The sequence below is a fragment of the Diceros bicornis genome, chromosome 27 (genome assembly GCF_020826845.1).
Source record: "Diceros bicornis minor isolate mBicDic1 chromosome 27, mDicBic1.mat.cur, whole genome shotgun sequence".
NCBI classification, from domain to species: domain Eukaryota; kingdom Metazoa; phylum Chordata; class Mammalia; order Perissodactyla; family Rhinocerotidae; genus Diceros; species Diceros bicornis.
The window spans coordinates 5481463-5496210 of record NC_080766.1 but is presented as its reverse complement, the minus strand read 5'-3'; the positions used below and the strand labels follow the sequence as shown (position 1 = coordinate 5496210).

Sequence of the window (14748 nt, the reverse complement as noted above, 5' to 3'; positions counted from 1 at the left end):
ACTTATATTTTCCATTTCTTTGTCTCTCTGTATTTCACTCTAGATAATTTTTTCGGGTCTTTCAGTGCACCAGTTTTTTTCTTCAGCTGTGTCTAATCTGTAATTAAATCTGTCCACTGACTTTTAATTTCAGTGATTTTACTTTTTGTTTCCAGAAGTTTTTTGACTGCTATTGATTATCTTTTTCTTTATATTTTCAATATTTCTTTATTCCTTAAACTATATTATACTCGTTGTATGTTCTGGGTCTGGTTGTAATATAAGTCTTCGTGGATTTCCTGTTGGTTCTTGTTCTGGTGTTATGTTTCCTTGTAAGCTGTGGTTTTTATCGTTAGTATCATTATTATTTTTATTTACATTGTTAATTTGTATTTTCTTGGAATAAATTTATTTGTGATAATTGAAGCATGGATTGGAAGTAGGTATTCAGAGAGGATTTGCATTTGTTTCTGCCAGGGGGCTGGGGATATTACTAGACCAGGACTAATATTAGCTGAATTCTTGGCTTGAAAATTTTTGAACCACCTAAGTAATATGAATTCAGGTTACAGCCTACATGAGAGGATTTTAAAAGTAGATTTTTTTTTTTTCTTCTTTTTTTCTACCTGGCTCTAGGTGTAGACAGGTCATTTTCTTTATAGTCTAGAAATGTGGTGAGGTGGATGGGAGGAGTATATTGGTGTAGCTACTTGAACTTTTAGTCAAGGCAAAAGCTGGCTATTTTATTGAGCATATTGTTTTCAGGGGGAGAATCATTAAGGGTACCTAGTCTGTCATACTTGAGAAAATGTACAGTTTCTTTATCAGTCTATATTTGAAAAAAATTAGGAACCTTTTCCTTCCTCATTAAAAACATATTGCTGAAGAAAGTATTTTGAAGATAAATGCATTAGAATGCTTGAGTATGTTAAAGTAGATCTTTTTGTTAAGTTTAAGTAGCACTGAGTTGAAATTTCTGTATGATATCAAAGATTTACGGTTAATAAGTATAGAAGAAATTGTTAAGAATTCAGTGTGTATGGGGCCGGCCCCGTGGCTTAACGGTTAAGTGCACGCGCTCTGCTACTGGCGGCCCGGGTTCGGATCCTGGGTGCTCACCGACGCACCGCTTCTTCGGCCATGCTGAGGCCACGTCCCACATACAGCAACTAGAAGGATGTGCAACTATGACATACAGCTGTCTACTGGGGCTTTGGGGGCAAAAATAAATAAATAAAATTATTAAAAAAAAAAAAGAATTGAGTGTGTATTAAAGTGTGGGTAATAACATTTATTCCATTCTTATTTAATTCATATAGAGTAGACCTAGTTTTCTTTGGCTCAAATTGTTAAGTGGATTTCTTGTATTTGGGGTTGTTAAGCATCATAATTTATAAATGCACAAATCCACATTCTTGTATTTCATTGTGAAAATTACATATATGCTACAGAGACCCCAAAAGAATAATACATCTGGTTATAACTACCAATTTATGTATATCTGTGTATTCTAAGGAAGTCCGGTACCTTATTACCATTTGTAACATCTGGAAAAATATGGTCTGAATTCCAAGCTTCCCACTGATAGAATGTAGTTTGTTTAATAAATAGGGACTCTAGTGGTACTCTAGTTACGTAAGCTTGCATAGCTAATAGAAATATACTGGTTGATGAAAGTCAAATAAGTATGATTATATATACTATAATTTTTTTAATTCAAAAGGCATACCATCTATAATGTATTTGTCCCACTACAAATAATTTGTGTTTTTACATAAATCATTTTGCCTAGGTGATCCTATTTTGAATAATTGTTTCAATTTAGGTAATTGAACTGTAGGTAACCCATAATTTAGACTAAGGTTAATTATAAATTGATTAATATATAGACTATTACATATTAAACATTATATGAAACATATTCAACATTAAAAACCAATATAAACATTATAGTAAATTTTTGGAAAGAAACCTTTTGATGAATTTAGTCAGATATCTTAAAAATCTTAAGTGAAGAAAAATTGGTATTTTGTATTTCAACAAAATTGACACAGGCACAGCTGAGAAGAACAAATCTGTGATGATCTCGTGTTTTCTCTTAGATTGTTGAAGGAAACTTTGATGGCAATACTAATAATAAAAATAGTAGTACTATCTTATTCTTAGCAAACACGTATAGCACTACCAGGGATTGTTGTAAGTGCTTTACAAGAGGTAGCCACTATTATTGTTTCTATTTTACAAATAAAGTAACTGAGGCATAGAGATATTAGGTGACTTGCCCAGGGTTACGTATCAAGTAAGTGATGGAGCTGAGATTCAAAGTTAGTGTGGCTCTCCACTGTGGGTGAGTAAAGGGCCAGATAGCAAATATTTTATGCTTAGTCCATAAGGTCTCTGTTGCCTCTACTCAGTTCTGTCATTGTTGTGTGAAAGCAGCCCTAGTCGATATGTAAATACATGGGTGTGGTTATGTTCCAGTAATAACTTATTGATTGACAGTAATATTTGGTTTTTGTGTGTGTGTGTGAGGAAGACTGGCTCTGAGCTAACATCCATTACCAATCCTCCTCTTTTTGGTGAGGAAGATTAGCTCTGAGCTAACATCTGTGCCCATCTTCCTCTATTTTGTATATGGGATGCTGCCACAGCATGGCTCCATGAGCGGTGCGTAGGTCCACACCCGGGCTCCGAACCTGCGAACCCCGGGCTGCCAAAGCGGAGCACGCGAACTTAACCACTATGTCACGGGACCGGCCCAACAGTGATATTTGAATTTCATGTAATTTTTACCTGTCACGAAATATTATTCTCTTGATTTTTTTTTTTTTTTTAACAATTTAATATGGCTAACTATTCTTAGCTCATGCATTGTACAATAACAGGCCCTCCTTGGGCCAGATTTGGCCCGTGGGCAGTAGTTTGCCAGCCCTGCTCTAGACTGCTATGTATATTTTGGGGTCCTGCTTTGTTATATTTTGGACTCTTTTATCCTGCACCTTGTAGAGTTTGCTTCCATGAGGGCTAGACAACTTGATCTCTAAACATTTAGTTGATCCTTTACACTAGTCAATAGGAAATACAACAGGTTTGAAACATGAAGTTTCTACTACATATAATCTAGACTTTTCCCCTAGTGATTTCACTACTAAGTAATTACTTGTTGACTTCCCTGAATCTTACCCTAAGGCAGAGCTACTAGACCATGTTTTTTAACCTTTTTTTACTCTTTACTTATTTTGTATGTAGTTTTCTCATTTTACATCATTATGATGGAGTTGGGCCTTGTTGAGGTTACTGATAGTGGGGCATGCACAGATCTCTCTTTTGTAGTGTTGGCTCCCCTTTCATGTTCACATAATGCAGATATTTATGATTCTGCATATTTTGTTTGATTCTCTACAAGAACATGTTGATCTGCTTACTTATTTCTAAATTTACTGCCGTAGTATATGTTATTTCTACTATTAACCTTTGTATCTCTCACTCCTTTAACACAATTAATTGCCCTACCAGTCAGTACTATCTGCTCAACATAATGATGCAATCCCATTCTCTTCTCTCTGTCGCAGATTTAATGTCTCCATGTTTTAACATGTTACAATAGAGATATATGCAAGGTACAGTACTATGGTAGTACAGAAGACAATGAATGAATGGATAAAGAAGTTGTATACAGTGCAATATTATTAAGCCGTAAAAAAGAATGAAATCTTGCCATTTGTGATAACATAGATGGACCCTGAGGGCATTATGCTAAGTGAAATAATTTAGAGAAAGACAAATACTGTATGATCTCAGTTATATGTGGAATCTTAAGGGAAAAAAAAAAACAAGCTCATAGATACAGAGGACAGATTGGTGGTTGTCAGAGGTGAGCGAAATGGGTGAAGGGAGTCAAAAGACACAAACTTCCAGTTATAAATAAGTCATGGGGATGTAACTGTGGTTAATAATACTGTATTGCATATTTGAAAGTTGTTAAGAGAGTAAATCTTAAAAATTCTCATCACAAGAAAAATCCGTAAATATGTATGGTGATGGATGTTAACTAGACGTATCATGGAGATAATTTTGCAGTATATACAATGTCAGATCATTATGTTGTACACCTGAAACTAATATAATTTATGTTAGTTATACCTCAGTAAAAAAAAGGCAAAAAGGGTTTATAAAAAAATACAACTTTAGGTATTCTTAGTTGAGTATCTTTTAGATGAATTAAAATTTAAAGATTTTGAAGGATTTGTCACTTGTGCTACTTTAGGATTGCTAAATAATATTAAATAATTTTATAGTTTTCCATGTTCATGATTAGGAAATGTCATATTTCTTCTTGTATGAAGTCATAAACTGTTAAAGGCAAATAAAGTTTTTAGTAACAGTATTTTCCGAATAACTTATTTAAAAAGGAGGAACCACAGAATTTGGGCAGTCTGTCATGAGTGGGATAATCAAGGTAAGCCTAGAGTTTGAGGACCCATGTGTCATTTATTAGATACATAATTGGTAATACTGCAGTAATATAAATGTTGGCTGAGAGTTTCGTGGTGACTTTTTAACTTTCTTATATTTTTGTGTCAATTTTATCTGTCTCTTATATCCCACTGTGTTTTGACTTTTTAACTTTCTTATATTTTTGTGTCAATTTTATCTGTCTGTTATATCCCACTGTGTTTTGAATTTTCTCTGGGCCCGGTTGTACTAGGGTGAAGGTGGACTGTGTGCCTATTTTGGATCTTCTTGACATGTGTAGCTACATTTTTGCCACCTGGTATGCCACTGTATTTTTTTGCACTGTGAACACTGGTAGGCATGAGTAATGTACTGTTCATTCTATAGTTGTAGAATTTCAGTGTATTTCTTTGTATTTTCCTTGAAGACACTTCTATTAAAATTTTACTGAGAACATAACATGAATCCTAAATGATCAATATAATTTTTCAAAACCAACTATTTTAAAACTAAATATTTGATATTACATAGTTATCTCTTGAGAATCTTTTAATTTGGGGCAAAAAAATCAAAGAAGTAATGACAGTTATCATTCACTTATTCTTTCTAGGAGTTTCTTTGAATTGCTGCTGTTCTTTGGAAGAGATGAGTTTTATGAAGAGCCCTTAAAGGATATTCTTGGATCATTCCAGGTAAAACAGTTACTACTTCACATTTTGTCTACATTTAAAACAGGCTTTAGTCTCCCCTAAAAATAGTATATTGGTTATTTATTGCTTATAAATTTTTATATTTACTAAGGTGGCAGTGCTTAACATCCTGTTATACTGGCAGAAAAAGAAAGTTCTTAAAATTAACTTTCAACTGTATTTCTAAGCAGTTCATAGAATTCCAGTTGCACATTTGTTAGACCAGAGCCTGCTGCCACCACCCTTGTAGATTCCTAAGCATAGGAATACATACACTTTTCATTGCTACAGGCTTTGCTTCCAAAGCCCCGTAGAGAACTCGGCCCAAGTGGAAAAGGACTCTTCTTGCCTAGACTAGGAGCAGGCTGTGTGTCCCGTGCCACTTTGTCCTTTGGCTGTACCCTGATTTTCTCATCTGTTTTGTCAATATCTTTCCCAAGATAGGAGGCAGACTCTTTGTTACACGTGCTGTATGAGAGAAGAGAGTAAATTCAAAAGGGAATGACAAAATATCCAAGACCTCTGCTGTAGATGTAAGAACATTTGCTCTTTTTAGCATTTACTTAAGAAGCGGTACCTAGGACTGTGGCTCACTGATGTATCTATCCTTGGCAATATCTCATTAGCACTTCTCTGGGGTGGAATAAAGGAAGATGTGCTTTGAGCTCCTCCTAGGGGTAAAGTGTTCAGACAGCATATCTGACATTTATTCCTGTGGTGTTCACAAGAAAGTCCCCCAGGAGCATTGCTGTCCACCTTGAGAAAAGGGAGCAGCAGAGTAACAAAAAAGTCATGCAATGTTTTCTCTCACCAAGAATTTTTATTTCATCTTTATTGAAAGAGCTTTTAGACTAAATTAAAATAGATTTTTATGATCGATCACTCTGGTGCATACATAAAATAGGAAAATTATAAACAAACTTAATTGGCTAAGGTATATCTAAAAATTCTTCACATTCAGAATCTGACTCTAGAATTGCTTTTCCACTCAGTGATCAGTGTCTGTTTTTCTATACCATTTTGTCTTCAGTGGCATCAAAAGTGTTGGTGATGCAGCATTTCCTAAAATAATAATAAAGAACTAAAAGCCATTGGTACTGGGCTTTTAAAAGCTTAAGCTGGCTTTATGGTTCTGTTTAACTAGCCAACTTTTGTCTTCTGCTTCAGGGGTGTTGTTAAATTAGATTAATTGCCCTGTACCCTCCCCATACCATTTGGTTCCCAAGAGTTAAAAGAAGGCTCTGCTAGTCTCTTGGATTTTATCCTGAGTCACCAATATATCCTTTTGCAAGTTTTCATACTGTCTCTTTGAACGCCTGTGCATGCAGAATGGCAGCTACATCATGACCATTACCAGGCAATATGGATTCTAAGGTAGTATTGAATGTAAAACATATTTTGATTTCAGAGTTATAAAAAGATGAAAAAAATGTATCTTAGAATCAGTGAAATTAGTTACACTATATTGAACATTCTACTTTATCCATTCTTACATTCAGCAAAAGAGGTAAGAACACCTGTTTTCATAGAGCTTACATTCTAATTAGAGTCTGTATTCAAGTATTTAAAACTTCTTAATTCCATTCCATTTCTCCTTTGACACTTGTGTTCTTGGCAGTCCATGCTTGAACTTTTACTCAGCAAATATTTATTGAGTCCCCATTGTGTGTTGGCCCTATGCTCTGGGAAAAACTGCAGAAAGCAACAGCAGAAAAACCCTGCTGTTCTGGAGTTTAATTCTAGTGTAGAGACAGAAAGACAATAAATCAAACCTCTGTAAATTGAGAGTATTTTAGAGAGCGACAGATGACTTAGAGACAAATGAGGCAGGCCAGGCAGATAGAGCGTGCTAGCATGGTGGTGTTGGGGGAGGAGCTGCAGTTTGAAATGGGGTCTGGGGAATGTCTCATGCAGGTGGCTCTGAGCACTGACAGTGGGAACCCTGGAGTGTTCATAGAGGAGCTGAGAGACAGTGGTTGACTTCTGTTTTAAATGTGTGAAATCATAACATTTGTGAAGAGACATATCCTTCACTTTTTTCTTTTGAGCAGGGTGTCCATTCAGTTATCCAAATAATTCCTCAAGGGAGAGTTCATAGTTTTGCATCCTTTTCTATCTCCTACTCAAATTCTAAAGCCCACCCCTTTTCCTTTTTAATTTGTTTTGTTTTTAAATCTCTCTGCCATTTCTGCCGCTTTTGTTGCTGTGGCTTCTTCCTACTCTGAATTTTCTTCAGCTTCTATCTCTTGCCCTCCTAGGAGAGATTTCACCTTTTGTTCCCATTTTAGCTTTGCCTGGAGAATTGTCCTCTGTTTTCTGAATTGAGCTGCTGCTTTTAGTGTTCCCAGGCCTGTGCCCTTAGGGACCCAGGAAGGGCCAACACGTAGTCCATCCTGAACACCACTCTAAAACCTTGTGTTTGCTAAGCTTTGTGAATTTTCCAGGCATTTGACTGACCTTTGATAATCCAATGACAATCCCAATGTCACCTTTTGAAATTCTAAATATTTTCTAGGTGGTTCATTTCTGTCCATCTTTCATACAGATTCATACCAGCTTAAGATTGTGCTCTTTCTCCTCTACCATAAGGAGGACAGACACAGTGCTGCTCATACTTTAATATACATAAAGATCACCAGGGGTCTTGTTAAGATGCAGATTATGATTCAGTAAGTCTGGGGTGGGGCCTGAGAGTCTGCATTTCTAACAAGCTCCGAGGTGATGCCTATGGTGCTGGTCCTTGGACTATACTTGAGTTAGCAAGGGACTAACATTGTTTGCTGGATTTGAGTTAATCATTCCTCTCTCCCCTCTCCCATCCCTCCATTTTCCAAATGTGACTATCCTAGCTTTGCCACTCACTTTCTTTCATCTTGGACAAATTACGTAATTTCTTTGTCAGGTTCCTCATTTGTAAAATGGGACAATAATTGTACTTGCTGCATAGGGTCATCAGCTTGCCATCATTCTTAGCAAAATGATCAGGCTTAATAGGTCTTATAGCCTGTCTGGTGAAGGGTGTGGGCTCTGAAGTCATAGTACTTGGATTTCTGTTTTCACAATAAGACCAAAACCTAGCCCATGAGCTTATTCTATTCTTCCATGAATTTCTGATTTCCTAAAACCTGAGCTGTTCAAGTAGACCACTGACTATAATTTTTCCTTTGCTTTTTTATTCCAAGAGAAAACTTCATTCTTAGAGCCGGCTGTTCCATGTACTGGCTTCTAAAAGCTTGCTTTCTTAGCCCTTCGCTTCCAGTAATTTTTCTTGACCTCAACATAAGAAGATGACACATTTCCTATATGATGCATTTACCTCATTACTATTATTTTTAGTCTGTTCTTTTGTGAGCTTTCCATAGGCTAGTGATTGAATTCATACAATGGGTCTCCGAAACCCATTAATTTTAATTAAATCTTCCAGATTCCCAATGAAAAGATAAAAATAGTATAAAATGAGGAAAAAAGTCTTTATGAATGCTGGAAACTAGGAGGAGAACCTATATCAAAACCAGACTGAGGGATGGGCCAAACAATACGTGATAAACTGAATGTGATTAAATAGGGAAATGCAAGAGGGAGAAGGGGAGGGATGGCTAAAGAGAGACCTTACGGTGCAATCCAGTAGTGCCCCCCTCACTCCCCCACCAGCTTATAACAACAGGGGCTGGAGGAAATAGCAGATGGTGGGGCATTTGGTGTGTGGCCAATCTCATTCTTGGTGGTGCTTTCAAAAGTGCACCAGGTGTGCAGCAGAGCCCACAGAACATGAGAATTGTGATGTGCCTATTATACCTACGTTAAAAACGGGATGTATGGCTCTGCATGAGAGCTTTCCTTCCATTGAGAGAATGAGGCTGTGACCCAAGCTAAATGCAGCCTGCCTCAGTACCCAGAGGTAAGAAAGTTTTGTAAAGAGATGTGGTTGTCTCCCACTGTAGCTTCCTCTTTACTGCCTCAAGAGCCATTGATCTCACAAATTAAACTTATAAACTTTTCCCTTCTCTCTTTGTTTGGGTTTGAAGGATTCACTTAGACCTATTTACCCGTTAGTAAAACAGCTCTCTGTTCTAGATAGTCTAGGTAAAGATAAAGAGAATACCAGTTACCATCAATTACATGGTAAGATAAGACAGTTTTAAAAAAAAGATTAAATACGTTCTTGCTGTGGTTGAGTTCAGGGTATCTTTGTGAAACTGGAAGTGAAATTGTAAAGAAGGGACAACCCCAAAGAATGTATGGAGGTGAAATATTGTATGGAGTTGAAACTGCTAAATCACAAGTGTAGTGAAGGTAATCAATAGCAGATTAGCTCCAGGAAAAACCAAATCAGTGAAGGAAATGATCTCTAAACATTAATTTTCATTTCATAGTCACATGCAGTCATATCTTTATAGTCTTCAGTTTTCAGGATAAAGGAAAGTTCCTACAAATGCAGAGCTCATGTAGAACAAACAGGATTCCCACAAAGGAAAAAATAAAAGCAGGCTGGCAATGAACTTCTCCATTGTAAAAAATGCCAGAATAAAGAATTCTAGAGTTTTTCAAGGGAAAAAATATTATTTAACAATACAGCTGCCAAGCCCTATAGTTTATGAGAGAAGGCAACAGAGATAAATAGTCCCAAAACTTGGAAAACAAACCAAGTACGTGTCTTTTATCAGGAAAACAAATAAAAGAAGCATGCCAGCTGTTTTAGAAATGATCAAAACAAGTAATTTACAAAAAGAGTTGTTACAGAATAAAAGAAATAGAACAGACCTGAGGAAACAAGTAAAAAATTAGTAGATTATTGTCAGTATGGCTATTATGAAAATTCTATTAATGTCAAATGATTCCGAAAAAAGAAATTAGAAGTTGTAAATAAAAGCACACACATAATAATCGAGAACTAAAATCGCAGATTGTGGTATTGATTGGATGGGGGTAAAGAAGATAGGGAAGAATCGAGTACGTTCTTGGGCATCTGAGCTGAAGTAGCCGCACAGAGTAGTGCCATTCACCAAGTGGGCAGTGAGTGTAGCAGGAAGAGCAAGACACAGACAGAAGAGAAGGTCCATTCTAGACACAGGGTTAAATATCTTTGGAACAGCCAAGTACTAATGCCCAATAATGATTTAGATTTATGGGTCTACATTTGTATCTTCCCAGTTTGTTTTTCTTTAAGCCAAGAACAGGTATTACTTTTATAAATCAAGAGAAAAATAGGTGTTATAAAGACTTTTTTTTTTAATTTAGGAAAAAAAAAAGATACCCTGGGGTAGTCAGCAAAATGCCAACCCGTAATCTAAAAGCCTTACTGTAGAGCTCTGCAGATGTTCTAATGAGCCTGCCCTGACCTCAGGGAAAACTCTGTCCGCATTCCTTGGGGTCACTGTAAAAGTCACAAAGATCTTTTTTGTTCAGACTAGAAGTAGGCCTTAATTAAGCTCTCTTTCCTGGGATTCCACCCTATTTTTTAATCTGCTTGTTCATCTTTGGGTGCGTGGAGGAAGGAGCTGGGAGGAGATAGGCGATATAACCTCACAAACAGGAGGAGGCCTAAGACTCTCTTACTGCAATAGCATTGTAAGAGAAGAGCAAAAAATCTAAAGGAAAAGAACCAGCCACAAGAGAGGAGTTAAATAGATCATTATGCCCACCCTGTTTAACTGAGGCAAGTGTGCCTTTCCCCTAAGAAGTTACAGTATATATTCATCATCATCATAAACCAGCACACCTCTCATATTTTATTATTTTTAGCTGATATGAAGAAGTTCAGAGCTATTTACTTTGTACTAAAACCTGCTCAAAACCCATGTCTCTCTAGACTACTTGGAGTAAGTTGCCCAAGGACTTAATTTGGCAAAGTCTTAGTTTAAGTATTCAAAACCACCTGTATAGTGCTGGTTAAAAGGCTTTTTAAAGAATACAACCATATCAGCTTAGTAGCAAGACAGTTTGTGAGGAGCAGTTTCAAAATTGTGTTCCCATATTTTCTGCTCTAATACAAGTTCTTTTCTGTCTCTGCTCAACTCCATTTTGACTGCATATGACTTTCCCCGCCCTGGGTTTTTCCACTGTTACCGAAGCACTGATCCGTCTGTATTCTATCTGTGGTTCAATAGTCTCTCCAACTGTGCTGTTAGATCTGGTGGGCAGAGACTGACTTTCATCCCTGTGTCTCCGACGCTTAGTAGTCTTAGTCTCACAGTACTGATGTTTGCCAACACAAGTGAAGGATAGATAAGTCCACAGACATTTCTATCTGATATCTAGCCATTTCTTTCTTTTTAAAATTTCCTTTTAGAGATGTGTCTTCCTTGCTTAATGCTAAAAAATAAGAAACAATGAGGTATATTGTCTGAGGCTGCTTACCTCATGGTCCATTGGTTACTACTATGTACAGTGAGATGGGGGAGAGATCAATAAATTTATTTATGGGATGAAACCATCAAGTAGTTACTGTGGACTTTACTTTGACAATGTGTAGAAAAAAGAAATTGAAGTATGCTTAATTGTGAGAAAAGTATACGAGAAAAGATTTCACTGTCTATGAGAGAGAAATACTTGACAAGTGTGCCACGTAGTGAAAAGGATTGATGTTAAAATTAAAGTTTCAGATTCTTAAGTTGTTTTGTAAAGATGGTAATCCTTAGATAAATCTTGTGTTGAAATGGGTAATGCTTTGATATTTTTCCACTGGCATTTAACTTTCTGAAATTGTTATTCCTGATTAGTAATTCCTGTATATCACCACCTCAAAAATATTTTCAATTTCTCTGTGTATTTTTTTAAATAATCTGTTTGAGAAGGAAACACCTTACTTCAGTTTAGCTGTTGAAGTTCTATGACCACTTTGAAGAGATACAAGAGCAGCCAGAGTTATTTTGAGCATAAAATATATAATAAACTTGAGACAGTTAAGCTCAAGGGACCAAGAGCAAGCCTCTAAAAGATAGGGCTGTCAGTGTCAGTAAGTTGCACATCTCAGGAAAGGCCAGTGTACCCTGACACATGGCATGCCCGTCATCTCAAAAGATGGTACTGAACATTGTGCCTTGATAGTTCTTCACACCGCAGTATCCAACTGTAAAAAAGGTCTTATGTTCTGTACATCGTGCAGTCTTGTGTTGTCAGGAGCAGGCGTGTAAGTGCCTTCAAAATCAATGATAGGACTAACTCTTTGAAACCAGCTCTGAAAGTACATCAGGATCTTTGAGGTATTCATTGTTCACTGAAAGTGATTCTGTAGAGTGTCCTAATACATAATAACTAGAATTATCACCAGATTAGTGCTTGAAGTAGTTTGTATTTTCTTAGATAAAATATTAGATCATAGAAAATTTAGCTGTAAAGAACTGTAAGAGCGCATCGTCTAATCTAATTTTTTAATAAATGATGAAACTGAACACCAAAGAGATTCATTCATTCATCCAGTCAGCAATATTTATTGGAGATTAAGTGACTTTCCCAGTTTGTAGCATAGTCAGTACTGTGACCTGTTCTCTTGACTGACTCCAGTGCTCTTTCTGCCGAATCAGATTTTATATTTATTTCTTTGCATGGGAATCAAATAAATCTTGCATGCACCTTAATTCTGCTTCAGGGTCTGTCTTACAGGTTAGAACTGTAACAATAAACTGCTGTAGGCCGGATTATTTCATTACTTATTTAAAGATGTTAATGGTAGGGTTGTGCTTTCATTAGCATGGCAACCAACAGTTAATTTTGAAATTTGATTATGCTCTCAGTTGATGATTTTACTGTATTTATGATTGGCTTCTCCTTCACGTAAAACTCTGATTGCAAATTTAAGTAACATTTACATTTATTACTTAAAATTTTTTAAATGTATAAAAATGTAATCATGTTTATTAAGGAACAACTATTTGTAGTTAAATATTGATATTTTTCAGAAGTCCCAAGAGGAGTATCTTAAATAGTTCACTAACTGTGTGGTACTAGTTATTTTTAAAAATCAAATATGTATAATTTATAGGTATTCATGCGTTTTTATAGTTCTGAGACTGAGAGTCACCTTAGAAATTGTTTAATCCCCTTATTTTACAGATCAGAAAATTAAGCTCCTGTGGAGTTGAGGTTTAGAGAAATAGAACAAGGGCCTGAGTCTTACTCTCAACCCAGCATTCTTTTCAGTATTCCCTCATCTATTATGTGACATGATGTAACCATGTGTTTGCAATAATGGATATGTCAAAGAAATGTTTTATTTATACTACTGTCTTAAATGCTTCATGGTCTAACATTTTAAAACCTTCTAAAGACTGCCTTACTGGGGAGAGGGAGGAAGAAGAAACTTGAGTGTGCTTATCTGAGTGATAGCAGATGAAGGCTAGGGTGTAGGCTGTAAAAATGGCAAGGAAGAAGCACATCAGGACATGTAGGATCCATAGAGGAAAGCGAATTTTATATTTGATTCCAAACGTGAAGGTAAAAACAAATAATACCTAAAACCAGGAGTCTCCAGACCTCTGATATCATACTCGTCTAGGTTTTTTAAAAAAATTTTGAGCACCTATCTCCAATATATGTGTATTTGTTATTTATGTACATGTACTAATACTATATACATTATGAAACAAAAATACATTTAAAAAGGATAAAAGTAAAGTGTTTTAACAGTGTAAAAACTTTAATACCAGTGATTGAATGTGCTTTATTCTTGAAAAATTTTAACCCTTGGTCATATAGTACATCTGATTTTAATTTACTTTGATACTTGGTTTTAATAGCTGTCATAGATGAAAAAGATACCTTTGGTAAATCCAAATGGAAAAATTTTATTTTCTAAATTGTCATACCCAGTTTTAAATGCCTTCCACCAAATTTACAAAGAATTTTTTTGAAATTTGACTACTAAATTTCTGTTGTTCCTGACATCAATCAGTGTTTTCTTGAATACCAACCAATTTTAACAAACGAATTGAAAATTCATTAAAATGCTCTTGAAAGAGTTTTCAACAGAAAATTCTAGTTTAAGTTTTTAGTGGAATAGATACAAGCATTATAGGTGATGTATTGATTTTTGGCAACAACAATCATGTAATGATGCAAACACTTCCAAACATTCATTTTAAATTATTTTCTCCAAGGGCTTTCTTTTGAAAAGCACTAACTTTTTCATTGTTATACTGTCCTCTTTACTTTATATGGGCAAACTTAGAATGTTTGTTTTTTCAAAAACTTCAGGTAAATACTCCTTAGGAACTTAGCACAGAAAAGAACAGCACATTTGTGCTAGTTTTCTTTTTGTAAAAGAAAACTGCATAACATCTTTAAATTTTACAACTTTTTGAAGTGCTTTGCCATAAGATAACCAATGAAAGAGTAATAATAAAAGACATCATGGTCATTCTCATCTCATTTCAATGTATTGTAAAGATTTTACTGTATTTTAAAGGCTTTATTTTTTTTCTTTTATTTTTTTTATTGAGGTTGCATTGGTTTATAACATTATATAAATTTCAGGTGTACATCATTATATTCCAATTTCTGTATAGACTACGTCGTGTTCACCACCAAAAGTCTAGTTGCCATCCATCACTGCGCACGTGCCCCTTTACCCCTTTGACCCTCCCCCACCCCGTTTTACTCAGCCATAAAAAAAGGCTTTGTCTTTATG

The 14748-nt window shown here is 35.7% G+C and overlaps 1 protein-coding gene across 2 annotated transcripts in view; it reads left to right on the top strand.

The window, feature by feature from the left end:
• The window catches only part of ZNF654 (zinc finger protein 654), a 79142-nt gene that overhangs the window by 40514 nt on the left and 23880 nt on the right, over positions 1 to 14748 (top strand). For both annotated transcript variants that reach the window (XM_058570680.1, XM_058570679.1), the window contains exon 3: positions 5045 to 5126. In XM_058570680.1, coding sequence (XP_058426663.1) covers positions 5045 to 5126 — 82 coding nt within the window. The remainder of the gene's footprint in view (positions 1 to 5044; positions 5127 to 14748) is intronic.